Source organism: Heloderma suspectum, chromosome Z (assembly GCF_057233095.1).
Source record: "Heloderma suspectum isolate Gila_16-S chromosome Z, 16-S_ref, whole genome shotgun sequence".
Lineage (NCBI taxonomy): Eukaryota > Metazoa > Chordata > Lepidosauria > Squamata > Helodermatidae > Heloderma > Heloderma suspectum.
Window position 1 is genome coordinate 9319045 of NC_139476.1, and position 24712 is coordinate 9343756.

General features: G+C 46.7%; 1 protein-coding gene across 1 annotated transcript in view; it reads right to left on the reverse strand.

Annotated features, from left to right (window-relative positions):
* ABCA7 (ATP binding cassette subfamily A member 7) overlaps positions 1-19105 on the reverse strand; it is a 121303-nt gene extending 102198 nt beyond the window's left edge. Inside the window, exons 1-3 of the mRNA XM_084825891.1 lie at positions 18979-19105; positions 5824-5950; positions 734-827 (exon numbers count right to left, since the gene is read on the reverse strand). Coding sequence (XP_084682017.1) covers positions 734-827; positions 5824-5892 — 163 coding nt within the window. The 5' untranslated portion in view covers positions 5893-5950; positions 18979-19105. The remainder of the gene's footprint in view (positions 1-733; positions 828-5823; positions 5951-18978) is intronic.
* Positions 19106-24712: the final 5607 nt, after the last annotated feature.

The following is a 24712-nucleotide window of genomic DNA, read 5'->3' on the forward strand; positions in this document are numbered from 1 at the left end:
ATAAAACAATTTAAAATATATAGAACATTAAAACCACAATATAACAATACATCCACAGTAAAACCTAGCAGCAGGCACATATGGGAGGAGGCGATCCTTCAGGTAACCTGGCCCCAAGCCGTTAAGGGCTTTGAATGTTAACACCAGCACTTTGAATCGGGCCCGGAAATGGACCGGCAGCCAGTGCAGCTGGAAAAGTACTGGTGTAATATGAGCTAAAGCTAATGGGACTTCAATGCGCATTCAAAAACACGTGACCCAAAAAACCTTGCATCACAACCAGGATAGCTCACAACAATATATTATTGCTGGGACAATAATTTCCCCTGCAGCTACTGTGAAGATCGCAGCTAAGCTCAGGGGGAATAAGGGAGCCTGAGCAGGGTGGCAGATGATGTCACCAGACCTGCTAATTGAAAGTCCCGATGCTTTGACCTTCCAAGTCCTGTCTCCTCTATACCACTGGCTGGTGCTGAAAGCACACACCTCTTGCTTGTCTTACTGCATCTATTTGGAATCACAGAATCACAGGGTTGGAAGGGGCCTACAAGGCCATCGAGTCCAACCCCCTGCCCAATGCAGGAATCCAAGTCAGAGCATCCCTGGCAGGTGGCTGTCCAGCCTCGTCTTGAAGGCCTCCAGTGTGGGAGAGCCCACTACCATTTCCCCTTGAAAGACCTCCAAACGTAAAGAGGAGCCATCTCATCCCAAGGGGACCCTTCTTTCTACTTACATTCGTGCTGCTCAATCGGCGGATGAGACCGACGCACCGAAATGAGGATGAAAAACAAGAAGAGGGGCCAGAGGACTTCGATGATGAGCTGTAGCTGAAGAGAGAAGCAGGGAAGGATTGAACAATCTCGTGCAAGAACAAAGAACAACAAGGTCCTTCCCTCGATTAAAGAAATATTAGTTACTCAATTGACTTTTAAATTGGCCAGTTAATTGCTCCGGGAGAGAGCGCAGGACAGGAAGGCCTGGCGTGCTATGGTCCATGGGGTCACGAAGAGTCGGACACGACTGAACGACTGAACAACAACAACAACAACAACAAAATATCCATTTGCATATGACTTAAAACATGAGAGGGGGTCGGTGGAGGGAAAGAACATATTTTGTTTTTAGATGGTGTGTATGTTGCAGTGGAAGGGCCGCGGTGGCTTAGTGGTTAAGATGCTGAACTGCAGACTGGAAGGTCGGCAGGTCAGCAGTTCGAGACCCGAGTGCCGCGTGACGGAGTGAGCTCCCGTCTTCAGTCCCAGTTTATGCCAACCTAGCAGTTCGAAAGCAAGAAATTGCAAGTAGATAAATAGGCACCACCTCGGCGGGAAAGGTAACAGCGTTCCGTGCACCTCGGTGTTCAGTCATGCCGGCCACATGACCACGGAAGCGTCTTCGGACAGCGCTGGCTCTTCGGCTTAGAAATGGGGATGAGCACCGCACCCTAGAGTCGGACACGACTGGTTGGGGACACCTTTACCTTTACCTTTATATTGCAGTGGGCACCCTTAGAAGGGGCATTCCCACCTGTGCGAGAATGAAGGGGAGGGGGAAGGCCTCTTCTAAGAGGGTGCCTATTTTTTTTAGTAAAGATTTGTATCAAAAAGAAATATTAACATTTTCCCTAGCCTCCTTGTCCCATGGGGGGAGGTGCGCATGCACAAAAACATGGGAGACGTGGGGGATCTTTGGCATATGCCACAAGCCCTCTCTCTCCACATACATCCCTGCTATGATAATGCTGGACGCTTGGCCAAATATGATCTAATAACATTAATATCAAGCATATTATGTATAATTAGCAGAAGGACCCAGCTTCGCATGCGTTGGGAAGAGCCCGTAGTTTGAGACGAGAAAGTCTTACACAACACAACAAGAGAGGGCTGGATGTGCCTGATCTCGTCTGATCTCGGACGCAAAGGTTAGTACCTGGTTAATGCCTGGATGGAGACCACCTGGGAATCAGGCTTCCTGCATTGAGCAAGGGTTGGACTCGATGGTCTTGGAGGCCCCTTCCAACCCTACAATTCTATGACGTCATGCAAAGGGCTGGATGTGCCTGATCTTGTAAGCTAAGCAGGGTCAGCCCTGGTTAGTGCTTGGATGGGAGACTGCCTCTTCCTTCTCTCCCATCACACCAACTGCCAACATTCTTCTTCCATTACCTGGGCAACCTGCTTCCTTTCCTTGCCCCCCTGCTATATGTATCTGTATCTAATTTCAGCTCCTTCTACATTACCCCCCTTTCTTAAAAAATTTCACTATGCCTATAGCCATCCCAGGTAGAGAAAGAACATCTCCTGAAAGTTTCATAACAATCGATGTACGGTTTCCGAATCCATTGAGGGCATACAAACATTTCCTTTTATAGATATACGTAGAAAAGGAGAAGATAATAAAAGAGGACGTCTGTCTGTCTGTCAGCACCACAGCATCAAGACTATGGAACTTAGACACCTGAAACCTGGCATGTCTACTAAGGGGACTCCAGGGATGTGCCCCTTGACGTTATTTTGTTTTTAAAACTTATTAATTAATTTTACATAGGCGGCTGCCTTGTACAGAGTCAGACCATTGGTCCATCTAGCCCAGTACTGTTGACACTGACTGGCAGCAGCGGCTCTCCAGGGTTTCAGGCAGGAGTTTTTCCAGCCCTACCTGGAGATGCCGGGAATCGAATCAGGGACCTTCTGCACGCAAAGCAGGGGCTCTACCACTGAGCTGCGGCCCCTTCCCCTGAGCTACATTTCAGGCACGATCCTATGCATGTTTAGACAGAAAAAAAATCCTACAACTCCTAGCATGTCCCAGCCAGCGAGTTTGAAGCCAGAGGAAATTAACAGGCTGCGGGACAGTTGTATTGCTTCTCCTTCCCCACTATTGTGGGTAGCCCCTCCGCTCAGAGGAATGGAATGGACAGATCCCTACCTGTCAGGATTACCCCTGTTGCCTGAATCCTCCAATAGCAAGAATCAACACTCAGACAAAAAGGGCCGCTTTCCAAGGCTTTAATTCCATTCAACCTAATGAAGCTTACAGATGCTAATTGCCCAAGACTCAGAGGAAATACAAAGCAACAGCCTACCAGGGGTTTCTAAGAGTTAGGACGTCAGTTGGTCTCCATTTGGGGGAAAGTGTGGCAACTCTCTGAACTTAAGGAGTAGGAGGGGAAGGGCTCCCCCTCTCTGGTGCGGCCTCGGGGTGCAGCTGTTGACGTCAAGCCAATCAGGCTGAGCACCTGAGCTCGGCTCCCGCAACCTCTTGCTTGTGCCTGCACCTGTGCCTGGCGTCTAAAAGCTCAAGTTGTCCCTCCCTTTCCATGCCAGGGTCACTGTCGCTCCCAGGATTCTGAGCAGGGGGGGCTCCCCCTCCAGCTGTGCCTCTGAAACCTGAGAGGGTTCCTCTCCCATGGATTGTATCTCCTCCTCAGAATCAGAGCTGCTTTGGGACTCTATGGGCTCAGATCCAACCCTGACACTACCTACCCTATGGGGCTAAAGGGGTGCACCATAGCAGGGGCCATGCCTGGGGGTGCCAGCAGGGGGGGCTTCACGCAGGTGGGGCAAGCACAATGTGTCCAACTCTGACAGCTGGGTAACTTTTCTTGAAGAGCACAAGACCACCAGAAGAGCTGTGCTAGATCCGACCCAGGGTCCATCTAGCCCAGCATTCTGTTCACACAGTGGCCAACCAGCTGCCCATGGGAAACCCACAGGCAGGACACGAGCACAACAGCACCCTCCCACCCATGTTCCCCAGCAACTGGTGTACATAGGCTCACTGCCTCTGGTACTGGAGGTGGCACAGAGCCATCAGGACTAGTAGCCATTGATAGCTTTTTCCTCCAGGAATTTGTCTAACCCACTTTTAAAGCCATCCAAACTGGTGGCCATCATTACATCCTGTGGTAGTGAATTGCATAGTTTAAATCTGCGCTGTATGAAGAAGTCCTCCCTTTTATCTGTCCTGAATCTCCCACCAATCGGCTTCATGAGATGACCCCACTGGGTTTTTCCCTTCAACAGCCTGGCCGAGAAGCTGTGATTTTCATAATACGGCTCTGGTTTAGATGCTGTTGCCGGTCCTGAAGAGGGGGAAAAAAGGATGTATTAAGTATTCCGCTAAGACCTCTAACAATTTTCAAGAGGTCTGTGGGAGAGAGAAAAAGTTTGGGAACTGCTGAGCTCAACAGAACTTCCAGGTTCAGAGGCAGCCTCTCTCACCCTCTCTGGGCTCCTCCACACAGAGCTTTTATTCTGCTATTGAGATGGCTCACTCAAGGAAGTTTGCAGGTCCTTTTGATGATATTGTCAACCTCCGGGGCACATCCAGAGGTATTTCCTGGTTATTCCATCTCAAAAAGATATGGAAATAATGAACTATTTAAGTCGGAATGTTATGCAATTAAAACAGCCATTAGATGGCGCTGTTTCATCGATGTCTACCTTGAAAATTAAAATCTTCTCCTCTCAGCCATCACGTGGTCTCCATCCGGGATCCCACTGTAAACGCGGAAGGGCTCCCGTTGTGGAGGACTGCAGGTTTTTTCTTTGATGTAAAGGTAGCCCTTCTCTCTTTTCCCTTCATTACCAGTTTCTGAGGGGCAACAGCATACAAGAGCTACTATTGCCTGCATGTCCTGCTTGTGGGTTTGCCAGAACCATTTGGTTGGCCACTGCTGGAAATGGGATCCTGCATTAGATGGACCCTCGTTCTGACCCAGCAGGGCGCTTCTTAGGTTCTTATGTGAGGGTGGTGGATGCAGGAGAGCTGGAAGGTGGAGTAGGGGAGAGAGATTCCTCTTCCGATTCACACTCTCCTCTCCTCTCCATCTCGCATCTCTACTGATTAGTCATAGGCCAGGAGCGCAGAACCTCCTACCCTGGAAGCAAATTTTGGGGAGCTCCTGGGGTCCCCATCTGGCTGTCCAGTGGTCTCCAGATGGCCCCACCAACAATCGTTTGGTAGTTTCCCAGGTTCTGTGCATTCCCCCCCCCCCCCCACTGACATGCCTCTCCTTCATTACTGGCAGTCAGAGCTTCAAGCTAAAATATGCCGGTATTTTTGGCCACACCCCTTTTACCTTCTGCCCCACCCACCCCTGGAATGCGGCCCCTGAGAGCTTCCCTGAAACAGAATTCAGCCCTCAGGGGCTGAAAGAGGTTCTACACTCCCTGCCATAGGCCATATCCCACTTTGATCCACTTAAACCCCATTCTCGATGCACCAGCTTGCTTGCATAAATTGGTTGGCTGTTTTCCAGCAACGGGAAGTTGGGGCAGCCTCGTAAACCAAGTTATAAGCCTGTCTGCCCCATCCAACTAACCTGGGAGTCCCTCCTCCAAGCCTCCTTTGTTGGGGTGGGGTGGGGTGGGGTGGGGGGTGAAAGTAGGCCTGACTAGGCCTTGTAAGTAGTTTGGTTCAGGCAAGGTGCCTGATGGGATTGAGAGCATGTGTGTGTGTCTGACCATGGGAAGGTAATTGTAACTTGACCATTATAAGCAGGAAATTCCTATCCACCAAAGTAGCTCATCCCTGAAGATAAGGATGCAGCTGTGCCGCTAAGACTGTCGCTGAGCTAAATTAGCTCTTGAGCATGCGTAGTGTCTTTTCTTTGTTCTACAGCTTTCAGTCTATATAAAGGCATCCTGTTTCTTTTATTTGGAGTGACACAGTTTCGACTTTCTCACCCACGGTTGCGATGTGCTTTAATAAATTTCTGATTGTTCAACCAAACCTGCCTTGGATATTTCCTTAACAGGGGCAATGGTGAATTGAAAAATCAGAATCCTTCCATACATAACATTCTGATTAGCAGCTCACCGTCTGCCTGTGCCGATAGGTGAAGTTCTTCCACATCAGTAACGCCAGCTGGATTCCAAACCCCATCATGTGCGGGGGGACCAGGGTTCCCCCACCATGCTCTGTCACCCGACACACGTCGAGTTGCCTAAATGCAGAAATAAAAACCAGTTAGCCTATAACTCAGGGGTATGTGTATTCCACAAAATTTACCCTCCAGAGAAATCTCAGCATTTTATTTTTAAATCAAGTTTCTAGACTTTACTGTTGTGAACATAAGACTTAAGAGCATGTGCAGTGACATCTTTAAGAAAAAAAACAGAGCAAAGGTTTAGCATTATTTCAGAGATGGGGCTTTAACATCCCGCACTACAATTCAAGAAGAATAAATTATGCAAATTAAATGGTTATATGCAAATATGCTTGACTGGCCTGGATTTATACTGGTTGCAGAATCCAATGGGTTTTTTTGGTGGGGGCTGAACTCAGGTACCTCCCATTTTCTTCGATAAAAGCCCCTGCCTATATACCTCTAGATACAGTAACCTAATAAAATGCTAGGCACAGCTCCCACAATCCTTTGCTTTAGCTGTCATTGTCAGGACTAGACTGGGATTTTAGATTTTTTCAGAACCTGTAACGGACTGGACCAGCCAAACTCAGTCACAGCTGTTTCGAACTGTGGATCTACATGGATAGTTTCTTTTTTCCCCATGAAATTCATGCAGTTCCTACATGAATGGATTCTTACATGGATATTAGGGATGTCGCGAGCGCAGTTTGGGGTTTGGGAATTTGTCGAGCAACCCCCGCCTGCGACCCCCGAACTGTGCCCACCGAGACGCCATCCTTGTTTGCCCCCCGCTCGTGCTCCCCAGTACTCACTGCAAACCCGTTCAGTGAGCACAGCCATTTTTGCGCCTTTGATTTCTGTGTAAAACAGGAAGTTTAAAAAATTTGAAGCAGGAAAGCTAAATATGAGCAATATTAGAGGTATAATCCCTCTAATTATTTATTTAGCTTATTTAGCTTACCCAGCTTCAAACTGCGCATATTTGAATATGCACATTTTTTAAACTTCCTGTTTTATGCAGAAATCAAAGGCGTGAAAATGGCGGTGCTCACCCAACGGGTTCGTGGTGAACACTGGGGAATTCACTGAACTTGTGGGTGGCTTGGGCGCAGGTTCGGGGGGATGAGAGCAGGGGCGCTGCTTCGGTGAGTGCCTGGAGAACCCGAACTAGGGTGAGTTCTTACATCCCTAGTGGATATATCATATATGGCTTCATGAAAACAGACTGCACGTTAATAGGCCTCCTCCTGCATACACCAATGTTGGTCCTTTGTTCAAGATTGGAATGTGTGCAGTTTGCTACTTTTGAATCATTTGCATCCCCCCCTTGCCAATGTGCATTTGCGCAGGGGTAAAGCACTGCAAGAAAAGTAATCTTGAAGTGGCTGCAGGTAAAACTGCATCCAGAGGCTTTGTGCCATTTACTACTAATGCACACATATGCACTTCTGAGCTCGGATAAAACATCACACAATAAGTATTTCAATGCAGCCATACAAGATTGCTTTTTTGTAGTGTTTTAACAGTAATGTGGGTGTAGACACCAATTAAAGGGAAATTGCAATGAACCACACATGTGCCACAATCAGTGCAGCATTCACTTCTCTCCCTCAAAGTCTTCCCTGCAAGGTCATTCCATTTTACAACAAGCCAGGTTGCCAACTTTTCTCCCCTGCCAAATGCTCCTGTGCTTTAAACAGCAGCTTGATCAGCAGAGAGCAAGCAGTCAGGCTTATCTCCATGCCACGAAGCAGGTCACCAGCTGTTTCAGCAGAAGAAGCTGTTGTTTAAGGCACAGGAGCAGGATAGCCTCCTTCATCCCTGGTAAGCTGGCAACCATACAATCTGCACTAAGCTGTGAATACGCAGCCCACAACTGCTGCTGATCTACTTCCCTGCAAACCATTGAGGAGGAGGATTTTTAAAAAGCTGTTGAGAAGCAAGCAAAGAAAAAGAGGACATCCTTGAAAGCAGCCTCCCCAAACAGGGTGGTCTCCAGATGGGTGAGACTGCAACTCCCATATCTCCAGCCAGTGGTCCAGCAACCATGCTGGTTGGTGATGATGGGACTTGTAGTCCAATGTGTCTGGAGGGCATCAGGGTGGGACCACTAACACACAGTTGTTGCACAGACCAGCAATTCTACATTCCCTGCAGGAGGGTGCAACATCATCTTACTAGTAGGACCACAGGCAAGTGGGGGGCCAGGGGGGCCAGTGATTAGTTGGATGTGTATTTCCTTAAATGCACCACAATATGATCCTGTTGCCTCACCCAGCCCACCCGGGAGCTGCTGGTAACCCGGTGGAACATGCACCAGCCTTGGACAGGGTTGGACTGTCGAAAAAAGTTCTGGTCCCTTGACGGGTCAAATATTGTCAAATAATAGCCACATATTTTTAAAGCTGCAATGAATATGGACTTGAGCATGCTCCGGGAGAGAGCTATGGTCCATGGGGTCACGAAGAGTCGGACACAACTGAACGACTGAACAACAACAATTTTTAAAGCCTTCATGTTATTACAACAGCAGTAGCCACAATAAAAGGATACTTTAGGCTGCAGTCCTATATCCACTTTCCTGGGAGTAAGCCCCATTGAACTCAATGGGACTTACTTCTGAGTACACGTGGGTAGGATTTCACTTTTAATCCTAACTACAGGAAGAGATGGACTCTGTAATAGGCTCCACGCAAAAGGTCTCAGGTTCAAGCCAGAGCATCTCAAGGTAGGGCTGGGAATGACTGATGTCTGAAACCCTGGTGAGTCATTGCTAGTCAGTGCAGACAATCCTCAGCTAGATGGACCGATGGTCTGACTTCTCCAGCACCACCATCTGAGACCACTTCTCCAGGAAGGACCAGAGGTATTGTACACTGTGCCACCTAATCCCAACTCAGATATGTGGTCCAGAAGGATACCAGTGTCGATGGAATTGAAAGCCACCAAGAGGTCTAGGAGAACCAATGTGGTTGCACTCCTCCCCTCCATTCCCCAACACAAGTCAGCGGCCAGGTGATTTTGGGTTTCTGTCCCAAAATCAAGTCTGAAACCAGAGTGGAAAGGATCTAAGTAATCAGTAATTCACCGCCTGGAGTTGGGAAGCCACCACATGCTCCAGTATCTTGCCCAAGGATGGAAGGGTAGACACTGGGCAGTAATTATCCCAAACCATTGCTTTCATCAGGGCCTCAGCTCAGCCTCCCTCAAGGCAGAAGAGAATGTGCCATTCCTCAAAGAGGCATTAACCACCTCCGATGTCCATATCTATAACCCAGCCCTGGCAGACTTCCATAGCCATTAGGGGCAAGGATCAAGGGAACATGTGATAGGCCTCAACCTTCAAGCAGTTTGTCAACGTCCTCAGGCTGTACATCTGAAAAGTATCCATGACAACATGACTAGGCTGTACTGTAGCTCCATCCATATCGGATTCTGTCAGAACAATGGCATCTAAGTAGGAGTGGATGCGAGAGACTTAATCTGCAAAATGTAAAGCAAATTAGTCACGGTGGGCTCTCAGGGGATTCAGCTCTTGCTCACCAGAGCTTATACCAAGACGGCCCTTCACCACCCCAGAAAGCTCCAAGAGACAGCAATGATGGTGGAGAAGGAAGAGTTTTCACTGCCATCACTGCCACAGAGTAAGATCAACGATGGATTCACACCTGTGTTTGGTCATATTCATAATCCATCCAGTGAGGGTTGTTGTTGAACTGTGGGTCATCATGTTGTCTGAATGCAGCACATTTTCCGTGGGGTTGCTTGTTAACCATGCAGTGCAGCTTGTTAAACACCCTGAACAATCCAGCAACAAGCCATGGGTTCTCAAGCTGGCTAGCTTGAGAAAAATAAAACCACGCTGCATGGTTAACAAGCTACCCTGCGGAAAATGCTCTGCATTCAGACAACACATTAACCCACTCTGCGGAAAACGCAACTGTATTCAGACAACACGCTAACCCATGTTGGGTTAGCGTGTTGTGTGAACCCAGCCTATGCGCCTTACAACATTTGTGCTTGAATTGTCGACCTCAGCTCCTCAAAATACCAAGGAGCCAAGTTTACAACCAGGCCAAAGACATTTGGGAGTGATTGTTTCAATTGCCCATGTTATCCCCTTATTCTAAGTGGAGACTCGGGCCCCAATTCTAATGCACACTTGACTTACCTGTGGAGTAAGCTCCCTGGATCACAGTAGAACTATATTGCTGAGTAAGTCTGCACAGAATCCATCCCTCTAAAATGCATAGTTCTATTCCTCAGCATGACTTGACAGTTCCCCATAATCAGTCTTCTGCTGTTGGCTTTCCAACATTTGGATGAGTAAAATGCTGACTGATTTCCAACCAGACTGCTGTGTCTTTTCAGGACACAAAACTTCCGGGAAACCCAGAGCATTAAAAGGGCATCAAAGGTATTTCCTAAGCAACCATCCTTAATTTTTCCAACAATATTCTTCCCAGCTATACATATAAGACAATTTCACCAGATATATACAAGTCCACCCCCCCTGCTCAATGCACGAGCTGCAGTGCTGAAAGCAACTACTGCACCCCTGACAGATAAGGCATCCAGCCACTGCTTAAATATTATACGAAGGAGAGCCCGCCACCTCACAAGGCAGCCTGTTTCACTGCCGAATGGCTTACAGTTAGGAAGTTTATTTATTATTTATTGCATTTATATCCTGCCTTTTTTCCTCTTGCAAAGAACCCAAGGCAGCTTACATTATTCTCCTCCTCTCCATTTTATCCTCACAACAACAACAACCCTGTGAGGTAGGTTGGGCTGAGAGTCTATGACTAGCCCGAAGTCACCCAGTGAGCTTCCATGGCTGAGTGGGGACTAGAACCCAGATCTCCCAGCTCCCAGTCCAACACTCCCGCCACTACACCACACTGGCTCTCCTAATGTTTCTCCTAATGTTTAGCTGAAATCTGCTCCCCTGCCATTTTCACCCATTGGTTCTAGTCCTGCCCGCTGGAGCAAAGAAGAACGTATCTGCCCCTTCTTCTGCTTGACGGCCGTTCAGATATTGGAAAGCTACTATTATCTCTCCCTTTAATCTTCTCTTCTTCAGGCTAAACATACCCAGCTTTTTCAGCTGTTCCTCATAGGACTTAGTTTCCAGACCCATCACCATCGTGACTGGCTTCCTCTAAACACAGTGCAGTTTGCCAATGTCCTTCTTAAAATGTGGGCCCCAGAACTGGACACTGTACTCCAAATGCGACCTGACTACTGCAGAATAGAGTATTACTGTTACTTTCCATGTTCTGGACACTATACTCCCATGAATGGATTGCATTCACCTTTTTAGCAGCTGCAACACGTTGTTAGCTCATGCTCAGCTTGTGATCCCCTAAGAGCGCAATCCTATGCATGTTTAGACAGGAAAAGTCCTACAACTCCCAGCATGCCCCAGCCAGCTTAGCTGGCTGGGGGATGCTGGGAATTGCAGACTTTTTTCCTGTCTAAACATGCATAGGACTGTACCCTAAGGCACCCAGGTCCTTTGCAAATGAACAGCTGCCAAGCCAGCTGTTTCCCCCATCCCTTACTTGTGCCTTTGTTTTGTACCACGATGCTGGACTTTACATTTATCTCTGCTGGATTTCATCATGTTGTTTTTGGCCCAGTGTTCCAGCCTGTCAAGATCCTTTTGAATCTTGATTCTGCTTTCTGTGGCGTCAGCTATTCCTCCCCGAGCTTCGTGGCATCTGCAGATTTGGTATGCATCCACTCTACACCCTCACCTAGGTCATTTATAAACATGTTGAGCAGCACAGGACCAAGGACAGAGCCCGAGGGCATCCCACTATGTGGCAATGATAGCTGAGCTGAATACCTGTTTTCCGGCAAGCAGGCAAAGGTGCTTTAGACGAAGAATACAGCTGGGTCATTATAGGGGTAAGATGACTTCTAGCCAAAGAGAATGTGAGAAATTCCTGCTGTTTTGAGTACAGGCATACAGATGCCATAGTTCCATGCAGTTGAAAATCAGAGTGTGGCATTAGTCATGGAATTAAGCTTCTGATAGATCTCTCAGATTTTATTTAAAAACAGTTAAGATGCTAGCCCCTATGATTGCAAAGAAAAGCTTGCAACGGTGTGGCAGAAGTATTAGAAGCCAGAAATATCGGAGAAGATTTTCAATGGGGGGGGTGAGTCCCCAACCCTGGCAGGGTCTTTTCTCCTCCCATGATTAGCAAAAACCTGACTACTTTATGCAAAAGAAAAGAAATATGGTAAACAGTCCAGAACTCTGGACTACACAGGTTTGCCCTGCCCACATTACGAGGCTGAAATCCTTTTGCAGCTGCAGCATCAAGCATCAATTATGAGGCCCTCGCGGGAGGACAAAGCACATTGTGCTCTCATGTATTTGTCAACACCAATCGCTGGGACCTGTGCTTCAAACCATCACCACGTTCAACAGCACAGCAGACAGAGACTTCTCAAGCAGCTCAGATTCCCTTAACAAAACAGCTCCCTCGCAGGATAAATTAGCCTTGAAGCAAAATATTAATCAGAGCATTGTTGCTAGAGAAACCAACATACCACACAACCTTAAGAATATTTGGTTTTGCAACAGTGTTGTGCCTCCCCCCCCCCCCGCAACTAAACCTTTCTCCATAGCTGCTTACATAAGAACACAAGAAGAGCCCTGCTGGATCAGACCAAGGGTCCATCTAGTCCACCATCCTGATCATACAGTGGCCGACCAGCTGTCGACCAGGAACCCACAAGCAGGGCATGAGCACAACTGCACCCTCCTGCCCATGTCCCCCAGCAACTGGTGTACATAGGCTGACTGCCTCTGGTACTGGAGGTAGCACATAGCCATAGCCGGGTTCTAGTCCCCACATGGCCATGGAAGCTCACTGGGTGACTTTGGGCCAGTCACAGACTCTCAGCCCAACCCACCTCACAGGGTTGTTGTTGTGAGGATAAAATGGAGGAGGAGGAGGAGAATGTAAGCCGCCTTGGGTTCCTTGCAAGAGGAAAAAAGGTGGGCTATAAATGCAATAATAAATAGTAAATAAATAAATAAAAATCAGGACTAGTAGCCACTGGTAGCCTTCTCCTCCAGGAATTTATCTCACTCACTTTTAAAGCCATCCAAATTGGTGGCCATCACTACGTCTTCTGGTAGCGAATTCCATAGTTTGACTCTGCGCTGTGTGAAAAAGCCTTTCCCTGTATCTGTCCTGAATCTCCCACCAGTCAGCTTTATGGGGTGACCTTGGGTTCTAGTATTATGTGAGAGGGAGAAAAAAGTCTCCCTATCCACGTTCTCCACACCATGCATAATTCTGTACAAGACAGAAATACTACTGCTCTTGGCTGAGGGCTCCTCCGTACTCACAAATGCTAATTGCTCACATGGAAAATCTTCACTCTATCCATTGGCATGCATTGAAAGGAGAGGCGAAATGTGGAATTTAATCAAAGTGCTCTCAGTCAGTAGGCAAGCACTGACCATACCAACCACGTATGCACACGGCCACCAGCTGTACTCAGCCAGCCCTTAATTAAGTCTGCAGTTACTACAGTTTTGTAAACAAGGCTGTGAAGTCACTAGTTCATAGCCCACACATAGTCACTGGGAGTGTAAACTGTGTGTGTGAAGTGAGGAAGAACCAAATATTTTGACAGCTCACCATTTGGTTGCCTGGAGAAAATTCTAAACCCTTCACAGGCAACCAGTGTTCTCAGTCCGTAGGAAAGCACTCTTAGACAGATATCAAGGGAATGTTCCTGATCCCACATGGCCTTGTCACATCCACCCTTGGACTACTGCAAAGCCCTTCACGTGGGGCTGCCTTTCAAAAGCTGATACAAAATGTTACGGCCGAAAGTGCTGATATAGGCCCGGTCTTTTTTCCCCTGAGCCAGTTACTCTGCGATTATTCAATCTACATTGGATAGTCTATATCTGAGCTCAGTTTGAAATGCTGCCTATGACAAAGCGCAGGCAGCATGGCTGTCTGCTGGTAATTGTAGTCCAAATCATCCGAAAGGCACGAAGTTGGAGAAGGCTCCCCTAAATGGTTGGACAGCAGAGTATTTAAAGCAGGAGTGTTGAACGTCTTTCAGCCCAAGGCCAAAATTCTTGGGGGCAGGGTCGAACACAAAAAGGACGGCAAAAAGTTATTGGGGGCAAAAATACAGGAAAATACCAGCATATTGCAGGAGAGACATGTAAACATGCAGGAGAGACATGTCAACATGTATATTGTTTTAGATTATATGTTGTTGTTGTGTGTGTTATTTGTTTTATGTCATTATGTGAATAGTTTTTATATTTTATATAATGTATTATAATGGTTTTAAATTTTTGTGAACTGCCCAGAGAGCTTCAGCTATGGAGCGGTATAGAAATATAATAAATTAATGAATGGATGAACCTTTTAGAATAGAGGAAATTGCACAAAACCTGGGAAACCATTAGTTAGTCGGGAAACCACGCACTAAGGGTGGCCCAGATCTAGACCCCAGAAAGGCTTGACTGTTGTTCCCCAGCCCCGATTTAAGGGACAGCCTGTTCTCATGTAATCCTGCTCCCTCTTCAGAAACTTAGCTCCATATCCCACTGTCAAGGACGACAGCCTGTTTCCCACCATGAAACCAGGCCTGGGTGTCACATCCCAGACATCCACCTGGAATGGTGTGTTATCTGCCAGCTCCTCGGCCCTGTTGCTCAAGGCCTTGCTCAGTCCCCGTTAATTGGGAAATAGATAACAGCTGGCCGTGGTGGGAAGCTCCTAACTCTTCTGGAAATTGGCTAAGGGAAATCTCCCCTGGGTGGCCGGGGCTGGGCCTTCAAAGGAGGTTGAGCGGGAGGCATGGTGTCTCCCTTTGTTATGATAGTTTTGGACCTGCTGTCAGCTGGATGCTATCCTGTGGAAAAGATAGGCTAGCTAGTTTGGTTATTTTGCTTGGGGGTGTGATATAAAGGCTCTCTGTGTATGCTTTGGTTTTCCTTGCACATTTTCAGCGTTATAATCCTCTGTACAACCTGCCACCTCTAATTCTCCCCTCTGTCCCTTCCCCTATAATAAACGGTTATCCAACCCCAACTTGGTCTGATCTTCTCTGTTCAACCTCAGTGCTAAGTTCAGTGCCTCTTAGCAGGAGAGGGAGATTACTGGGTGTATTTGGGGCTTGACACCAAGGTTGGCCTGTCCTACCTTGCAGGGACTTTGTGGACATTCCAGTGCTGCTTCACACCCACCACCAACAAAAGCTCTGTTTGGGGGTATGCAGGAGAGGGGCTTGGCTCTGACAGTAGAACACCTCATCTCTGGAGCTCTGTGCCTCAGGAGACTGGCTGGTCCCAGCAATGCTGTGGGTTTGACACTTCCGGAAAACTTTTAAAATAGTTTTGCTGAGTGTTGGGCAGAGAGAGATGAATTTGGGGTTTTGCTTCATGAGGCTGTCACGTTATTTATTTATTTTGTTTACAAAATGTATAAACCACTCTACATCTAAAAAAGATGAACAGCAAAGCTATCTATCTATCTATCTATCTATCTCAACATGCCACTTTCATTTCATTTGGTCAAGCTTCATTTTTTAAGCCCACATTGGGGTTATTGTTTTCAATCAGCTTGCTGTTCGCTGCCCTGGAAGTCCCCCTCACTGGGAAAGGAAGTGCGGTTATGAATATTTTAATTAATGCATAAAGGAATACTATCTAACCAGTCTTTAACCACCTGGAGGGCAAGTAGAATATGGTAATAATACTGATCAGGGGTGGAGGCAGGAAGAGGGGAGGAAGTGCCTTTGTTTATGTGCCCTGGGAAAGCACCTCATTTTTCAAGGCTATAAACACACTGAAAATAGCTGTTGCCATGAATGCTCTCTGTGCTTATCCTCATTACAGTCTAACTTTGCACTTAAATTCCACAGCCTGTCCTTTCCCCACATTTCACAGCCCATTTCATGACCCCTTACAATCTCTTCCACCCCACCACTCCGTACCCATGTAAGTATCCATTTGCCAGTGTGGCTAACATTTCTTGCATCCGAGGAAGTCTTTGCATCACCAGCTAAAAAGGGATTTCAGGTAATCAGTCAGAGCCTTCTCCAAAGGGAAGGGTCCCTTCCAGGTATGCTGAATTACAACTCCCATCATCCCCAGCTTCCACGGCCAACAACCAGGTTGGGGGTGGCTGTTTGCGGGACTAGATGGACTAACTGCCTGGCCAACGATGAAGCTGGCAATCCACTTTCAATGCCTTCTTTGTTGGGCTTAATTGGGTGATCCCTTTGCCCAGAGGAATAAAGGTTCTTATGAACGGGTGGGGAGGGAAAAATCAGGATTGTATTCCTTTGCCAGGAAATCGTTTGCTAATCTCGTTACAATAGGCTGAGATTTTGTCACTCAAAGTAGAGGGGATTCCAGTGCAATGTCCCACATATTATGTGTAATTCATGCAAACAGTATTGGTGGTTCCTCACCCCAACCCATAATCAATACGCCAAATTGAGCCCCACTCCCTGCTTCACACATACATGACTTTCTGCTGCAGCATGAAACCAGCCTCCACCCCACCAAAACAGACCTTCAGTTTCCCCACATAGGAGATGCACTGACTGTGAACATTCTGTGACACTGATTCCCTCCTCTCACACACCATTCTGCAGTTATGACTACCCTTGAACATTCTGTGACATCACAAATAGCTCAGCCAATCCCGATGGCCAGTTTTTATTCATTCATTCCTTACTCCACCTTTCCACTCTGATGAGCAAGGGAACTTGTATAGCTTTTTAAAATGCGAGGGGGAGGGATTATATCTCCACAAAGATGGCCCTTCTGAATAAACCCTAACTACACAAACCTATGCATGGTTACTCAGAAGCAGGTCCTCCAATTTTCAATGGGCTTACTCCCTGGTAACTATGCATCTTATGACCTCCAACCAGCAAAGGCAGTGCTTCTGCACTTTGGATAGCTCCTTTAGGGTTCTGACAAGTTCTGACTGAAACGCAGAGAGGATTCACTGCCCCACTGACATCAGAGCCACCAGCCTCCACTGTCTCCAGTCCATCAATCCTTTTGCAAAGTCCTCATACCACTCCCAAGATCATGGTTTTGGTGGGGGTCAGGAAGCTCTGAAAGAGCTCTGAATACCCTCCTTTGAACACAGCAGATAGACACATGGGACAGCTAAGGCATATCTTTTGCACACTTACTTAGGAGCACACCTAAACATTTTTAAAATAAAAAGTACTATGCCACATTAATTAATCTAGAACAGCCTTCCCCAACTCGCTCTCCAGATGTCTTGGACTTCTTGTTGTTGTTGTTGTTCAGTCGTGTCCAACTCTTCGTGACCCCATGGACCACAGCACGCCAGGACTTCCTGTCCTGCGCTCTCTCCCGGAGCGTGCTCAAGTCCATATTCATTGCATCGGTGATGCTATCCAGCCATCTCATCCTCTGCCGTCCCCTTCTCCTTTTGCCTTCAGTCCTTCTCAGCATCAGTGTCTTTTCCAGGGAGTTTTCTCTTCGCATTAGGTGGCCAAAATATTTGAGCTTCAGCTTCAGTATCTGTCCTTCCAGTGAGCACTCAGGGTTGATTTCCTTTAGGATGGACTGATTTGACCTCCTTGCAGTCCAGGGGACGCGTAAGAGTCTTCTCCAGCACCACAGTTCGAAAGCATCAATTCTTCGGCGCTCAGCTTTCCTCATAGTCCAGCTCTCACAGCCATACGTTACTACTGGGAAAACCATAGCTTTGATTATGTCGACCTTTGTCGGCAAGGTGATGTCTCTGCTTCTTACTATGCTGTCTAAGTTTGCCATAGCTTTCCTCCCCAGGAGCAAGCATCTTTTAATGTCATGGCTACAATCCCACAGTCAGCACAGCTTGATGATCTCCACCCTATCACACCTTCTGTCTTCACAAGAACAGATTTTGCTGGGCATCAAGGAGAGCTGATAAGCATAGCTAGCTGGGAGATTATGGGAGTTGTAGTCCAAGACACCTGGTGGGGACCAAGTTGTGGAAGGTTGATCTGGCATAACTACTGCCCTGGGAATTTCACACTCGCAATCTCGAACACAGATTAGGGATGTAAACCACTACACTCACAGAAATGCAGTGAGAAAAGTTGGTGCCATTCACGTCTACCCCTTAAAAACATCATGCTGGTTAAACTGAAGGGTGTCAATGGTGACGTGATTTTTGAGGCTGCATCCATATCAAAAGGCTTAATTCAGGTCAGGGCTCACACAACCTCTAAACTGCAGCATTTGCTCTGTGCAACGCTGACTGTAAAAGGAAGCCGTTATTAAACACACACAAAAGAATGTGTCTGACCATACACTGGGTGTTGTTTGTTAAACGTACATTGCAATCCCATGCACGTTTCCTTGAAGAAATTATGTATTTGTATTTATTACAGTTTTGTCCCACCTTTTCTTGAAAAAGCTCAAAGCATCATCGTAACCCAATGACCACCTCATGCAGTGCAAGGGAGCTTACTTCAGAGTAAGTGTGCACAGGGTTGAAGCTAAGAGTATGAGATAGGGCTCCCGGGTAGAAGAGTGGGGGCATCCTGGAGGTATCCCCCCCCTCCATCCATCCCCCCCCCACACACATCATCACCTCTGATTTTATAAATTAAGAAGGTAGTGCGTACACCACGTTTACTCAGCAGTAAATCCCTCTGTTCAGTGGGGTGTACTCCTCCTAGTAAGAGTGTTTAGACAGCAGTACTCACGGCCCCGATCCTTCAATACAATAATTCTAAAAAAAAAACGACTAACAACCATTAATAAACAATTATCTGGAATACACTTTTGTTAAGGGACCCGGAGCGGTGGGGTGAGTTTATTATTTACAAACAAATCTCCTACCGTTACACGAGTGATTTATTGGGGAGAGAGGGGGAATACAGGACTTGAGTTCACCCTACGATACAATCCCTTTAGACAATCACACTGAAACATACGCAAATGCACATTGGGACTTTTCAGTGGTCTCCCCTGGGGGAATTTGGGGAGGGGGCTGCAGAACGTATAACATGCTTTCCTTCTATACCCCCTCCCCGCCGCTTTGCATAAGAAGTTTTGGCACCGTTACCTGCGCCCTCCTCGTCTTGCCCGGCCCCTTTAAGACGAGACCCCTTCCTCATTCACTGCATTGTTCGCAAAACGGCGCGAGCGAATGTATCCGACATCAAAGGCTTCCCCGTAGGCCACGCCCCTTCGCCGGCCGGCAACGTTCCGATTTGGAACGGCGGCGCAGCCAACGTTCCACGCTAACTGATACAGAGCGAGCTGGGTTACTGGCGGTCGCATGACGTTGCCCCCCCCCCGCCCGCTGCTTAAAGGGGACGCGACCTTATTTCAGAGGGAGGGGGCGGTCCAGGAGAAGAATTGTGTCACGAGGATGGTTTTGGTAGCCTGAATAATCTGGAGCTCTTTCCGACCAGAACACCAGGGGAAGAAGACCTTTTTATTTTCCTAGGCATTTTTAGCATTTTAACATTTCAGGTTCGTTTGTTTTTTAACCTCTGCTGTCTTAAATCCGCTACTGCATTTTGAATGTATTATTATTATTATTATTATTAACATTTCTATACCGCCCAATAGCCGGAGCTCTCTGGGCGGTTTACAAAGATTAAAAACATTAAAAATAAAATATGCAGAGAGTAAAAACCATTTACATAAAAAAAATATGAACAGACAATATACACAAAAGAAACATATCTAAAACAACTTCAAACAAACAATCTCAAAAACAAACAACCATAACCATAAGACATTCCAGGATTGATTAAACACTTATCATATGCTGCCCAATGCCTGGAAGCAGAGAAAGGTCTTAACCTGGCACCAAAAAGATAACAATGTTGGCGCCAGGCAAGCCTAGTCAGGGAGATCATTCCATAATTTGGGGGCCACCACTGAAAAGGCCCTCTCCCTTGTCGCTGTCTTCTGAGCTTCCCTCGGTGTAGGCAGCCGGAGGAGGGCCTTAGATGTTGAGCGTTGTATACGGGTAGGTTCATGTTGGGAGGGGCGCTCCATCAGATATTGTGGTCCCAAGCTGTGTAAGGCTTTATAGGTTAAAACCAGCGCCTTGAATTGGGCTCAGAAATATACAGGCAGCCAGTGCAAGCGGGTCAGAGTTGGTCTTATATGTTTGGACCTTCTGGTCCCCATTATCAATCTGGCCACTGCATTTTGCATGAGCCGACGTTTCTGAACCGCTGAATATCTGCACTGCTGCTAGGTTTTACTCTAGTTGTATTTTTATTCTGCAGTTTTAATCTATTATATTTTATATTGTGTTTTCTGTTGCATTTTTGTGGTTTTAATTGTGTCAACCGCCCAGACAGCCTTGGCTTTTGGGTGGTATAAAATAAATAAATAAATACTGCCCCTGACTACAGGCAGAGTGCATTTCTTCCCTTGTTGAGTAAAGAGAACCCTGCATGGATCAGCGGGAAGAGCTCCCAGATAGGAGGGACAGTTTCAAGGCAAACTGGAGCCAAGCCAGCCCTTCTCCCAGCTGTCCCCTCTCTTCTTAAAAAGAAGCACCCGGCAGCGAATGTAAGAAAAAAAATAGGCCTGATAAATTGCAGATTGTTGCAACAAGGGGTTAATTTCTGTATTTTTATTTTATTTATTGCATTTATGTCCCACCTTTTTTCCTCTTGCAAGGAACCCAAGGCGGCTTACATTCTCCTCCTCCTCCTCCATTATATCCTCACGACAACAACCCTGTGAGGTGGGTTGGGCTGAGAGTCTGCGACTGGCCCAAAGTCACCCAGTGAGCTTCCATGGCCGAGTGGGGACTCGAACCCGGGTCTCCCAACCCCCAGTCCAACACTCTCGCCACTACACCACACTGGCTCTCAAAAGGCTCCTCCCTGGAGCACAAGCGTGGGATAGAGTGCAGTTTCTCCACCGCTGAATAACTGGAGCCCACGTGCATCAGGGGTTATGGAGAAGACCTTCCAAATGCAAGTGGATGCTCTAGGTAGCATCACTTTTTCTAGGAAATCCAGCCCAGGGAAAACAGAGAAATTAGACAGGATATCTTAATAACAACATCACCATCATCAATAATGGTGGTGAGAGTGAAGTTATTAGCCTGAGCATGATCAAGCTAAAATAACAAACAATCTTTAATAGTAACGATATCATCATCACAATATTGGTATGACCACCGTATAATAATGCCTCACACCTCAGCAACATTTCCTGCCTTTCTCCTCCCCCTCTGGAACCATTCTGCAGGAAAAGTACCCGAAGAAAATGGTTCTGTGAAATAGCTGAAGATCATCAGATGGAGCTCTCAGAGGATTTCCTGGGCTTATCTTTGGAGGATGTGGGATAATTCTAGAGAAAGCACTTACCTCAGTCCTCTCCCCACTTCCCTGGGAGAAGGCCTCATGAAAATCAATAGCACTTACTTCTGAGTGGTCACATATTGGGACTGTGCTGTAAGAGTCACAGAATAATAAATAGACTTGCAGAGATGGAAGGTGTTTTAGAGGTCGTCTAGTCCAGCCCGCTGCTCAGTGCTGGATCTGCAGTGCAGGATACAATTGCAGCGTCTCTGACAGATGGACAGACAGCCTCTGCTTATCTACCTCTAGACCAAAGGAGATGCTACTACCTCCCAAGGCTGTCTGTTTCTCTGTCAAACAGCTCTTACCCTGATGGCCCTTCCATCAGAGCTCAAATTATGGGGTGAAAGGTAATGGGGACTTTAAGCCCTACACAGAAAGGACTATAGTTCAGTGGTTGAGCATATGCCTTGCACACGGAAGGTCCCAGGTTCAGTTCCCAGCATTCCAGGTAAGGCTGGGAAAGACCCCTGCCCCAAACCCTGGACTGCTACAAAACACTATAGACAATGCTGAGCTAAGATGGACCAGTGCTGAGTGCTCTGGCTCAGTAGAAGGAAGCTTTCTATGTTCCTAGTCACTCTAACTACCCCTGGCATTTAGCCAAATCACACTCCCTGGTAGCCTCCTTCGCCTTTTAATTTTTGTGAACCACCCAGAGATCTTCAGCTATTGGGCAGTATAGAAATGAAATGAAATAAATAATAGATAATAATTCTTCTCTTAAAGGCTGCTTAAGGTGTCAGCACCAAAGTGGCCAGCCTTCCGTGTCCCCACACCCAATTTGATCACCTCCAACATTTCACAGATGAAAATAGGGACACATGCATACCCATCCGCCACCCCTCATGCCAAGAATCACTTTGTGAGCTCCACTACCATTGGGTAGAATGAAGAACCTGATTTGGGGTGTCATTAAAGGAGAAGTAATGGTTAGTTATTTAGGGCACAAAACATGCATAGGATTGTGCCCTTAATGTATTACTGTTGCATTTTTAATCGCCAGGGAGAGGAAGAGGGGTTTGTGCCTTAGGTGCCCAAATAACTTGGTTGTTCTAGAGCAGGGGCGTTGAGCCTCTTTCAGTTTAATTCCATTTTGGAGAAATGGGGGCTGCATTCCAGTAGTGGGTGGAGCTGAAGGAGGAATAGGTGTGGCCAAAAGTACCAGCAGAATGAGCTTATAGTTCTTACTGCCAGCCAGTAACTAAGCTTAAGGAGAGGCATTTCAACCTTTTAGAATGAAGAAAAAATTCACAAAAGCCAGAAAACCACCAAATAATTGGGGGGAAGGAGGCATGGTCATTTGGGGACCCCAGCCGAGCTGCATTTATTCTGCACTCCCGGTTTAGCGCTTTTAAGGCTAATACCACCATCTTAACTGGGCAGCCCCCAGCAATTAAGAGAGAAAATTGCGGCAGCAGTTTCCCAGGGACAGAGGCCAGGCAGAATATAGGGACAAAAGAAGCAAACCTTTGCTTACCTGAAATTTTAATAGCAACTCCACAAAAATGGTTGAAATGAGAAACAGCAAATGCCAAAGCGAAGGAAAAGAGCTTTTGTGCTAGGAATCTTATATCATTGTAAGATGCTGAAGAAATATATTTATGAGGACTGAATAAGATTCATATCTGTATGGGCCTGATAATCTTCAGATTTATTTGTTTTATTTATTACATTTCTATACTGCCCAATAGCCGAAGCTCTCTGGGCGGTTCCCAAAAATTAAAACAAGTACAACATAAAAGCAATATAGAACATAAAAGCTTAAAACTACAGTATAAGGTACAACCAGAATAAAACCTAACAGCAATGCAGAGATGTAAAATACTGTAACAAATTGAAAACAACAGAGCTAAAAGACTGGAATGCTAAAATGCGAACATTCCTGAGAAAATAAACATTTATATATTTTTAAATGTATTGTTGATGGGTGCATGATGTGTCCATGATGTTTGGAACACGTACTGCCAAGACATTATCTTATGCCAAATGTTTCTGCATTTGGAACACCAACTGACTTTTCCTGTTTATTAGAACAGGAAAAAAAAGCTGTGTCCTGTTTAAATAAACACAAAGCCAAGAAGCGGGTCTCCTCCATCAGCCACCACTTGAGGCCGTAACTGGAGCACCATGGGACCCTGGGAGAGGGTTCCAGGCATAAGGAGCAGAATGATTAAAGGGAGCTGGAGTCTTTCAGATGACCAAGGATGGTAGAGGCATAGGAGTGAAAGTGTTGAGCGGGAGATTAACAGAATCTGTTCTACAGGTGGCTGATGCCTCCACTTTATCTGGTTATTGACAGGACTGGGGCGGGGGGCCTCTCCCCACCTACTTAGGCCAGAATCCCTACACTGACCATTAGATCTCTGCCCCTTTCATTGTGAAACTGCTGACGTTCTCTTCTGCTGTTGCTGCTGCCAGCAATGCAAGGACAAAGACGAGCTCTAGAAAATGTGGGTGGCTTCACTGGGTGAGCTCCAAACGTTTACTTCGGTGCGAATGGAGAAGCTTTGGCAATCACTGCACATTCCTGATCCACCACGAAGTGCGCCACTCACAACATACATCCCTAGGGGTTTCCCGCACATTCGTGAATTGGCATGGCAGGAGAAGGTTGTCTCTCATCACAATGCAAATTCTGTTTTTGCTTTACAGGAGCTGTTCCGTCTTTTCCCCTTGTGGACTGCTCAGCCTCAGCGTCCCACTAGGGTGGCCACTTATGCACCACCAAAAAAAGAGGACAGATAGGGCACAGATCTGCATAAAATGTGCATGTGCTCATTGGCATGTATAAATGCACACGTACATGCATAAAAGCACATTTAGAAATTATAATTTCAATAGAAATACAATTTCTTAGGGAGAAACTGTGAGCAGGTGACCTGTGTGCCTGCCTATTGGGTCCAGGGGCTAACAGGCCCCACCGCTCTCTCTTCTTATGGTTCTGTATAGTTAAACCAGAGTTGGACTGGACAGCCCTTCAAACAGAGGACGGGCCTCTGGAGCCATTCAGATAGAGACATGCTCCTCCCACAGTCAAAATGCCCAACTGTGCAAGTGGTGATTGATATATTGGTGGCTTGTCGGCTCATGCGGGCTGTTGAGTGTTCTGCCTCCCCCGGCCCCCCAATACTCACTCTGTGAGCTAGTTCACACATAATGCTAAGCAAGGCTTTCATGTTGCAAAAATGCACCTCTACTTGCCCGAGCAAAGCTTGCATACTCCCCACTACCCCTTTCCCCCTTCCCCCCATACGCCTGACAAGATGACTTCACTAGGATGTCGTTTCACTTTCCCCAATTCCTAGCTTTTCAATTCAGCCAGGTCAGGAATAATGGTTTAAAACAAACTGTAGTCAATTGATAAACAAGCCAACAGCAAACCCTAAATAATTTTGGTGCGTCGTTTAACAAATTAAGAGTTTATTTTAAACCACAGTTCTTGGTTCATACATAACA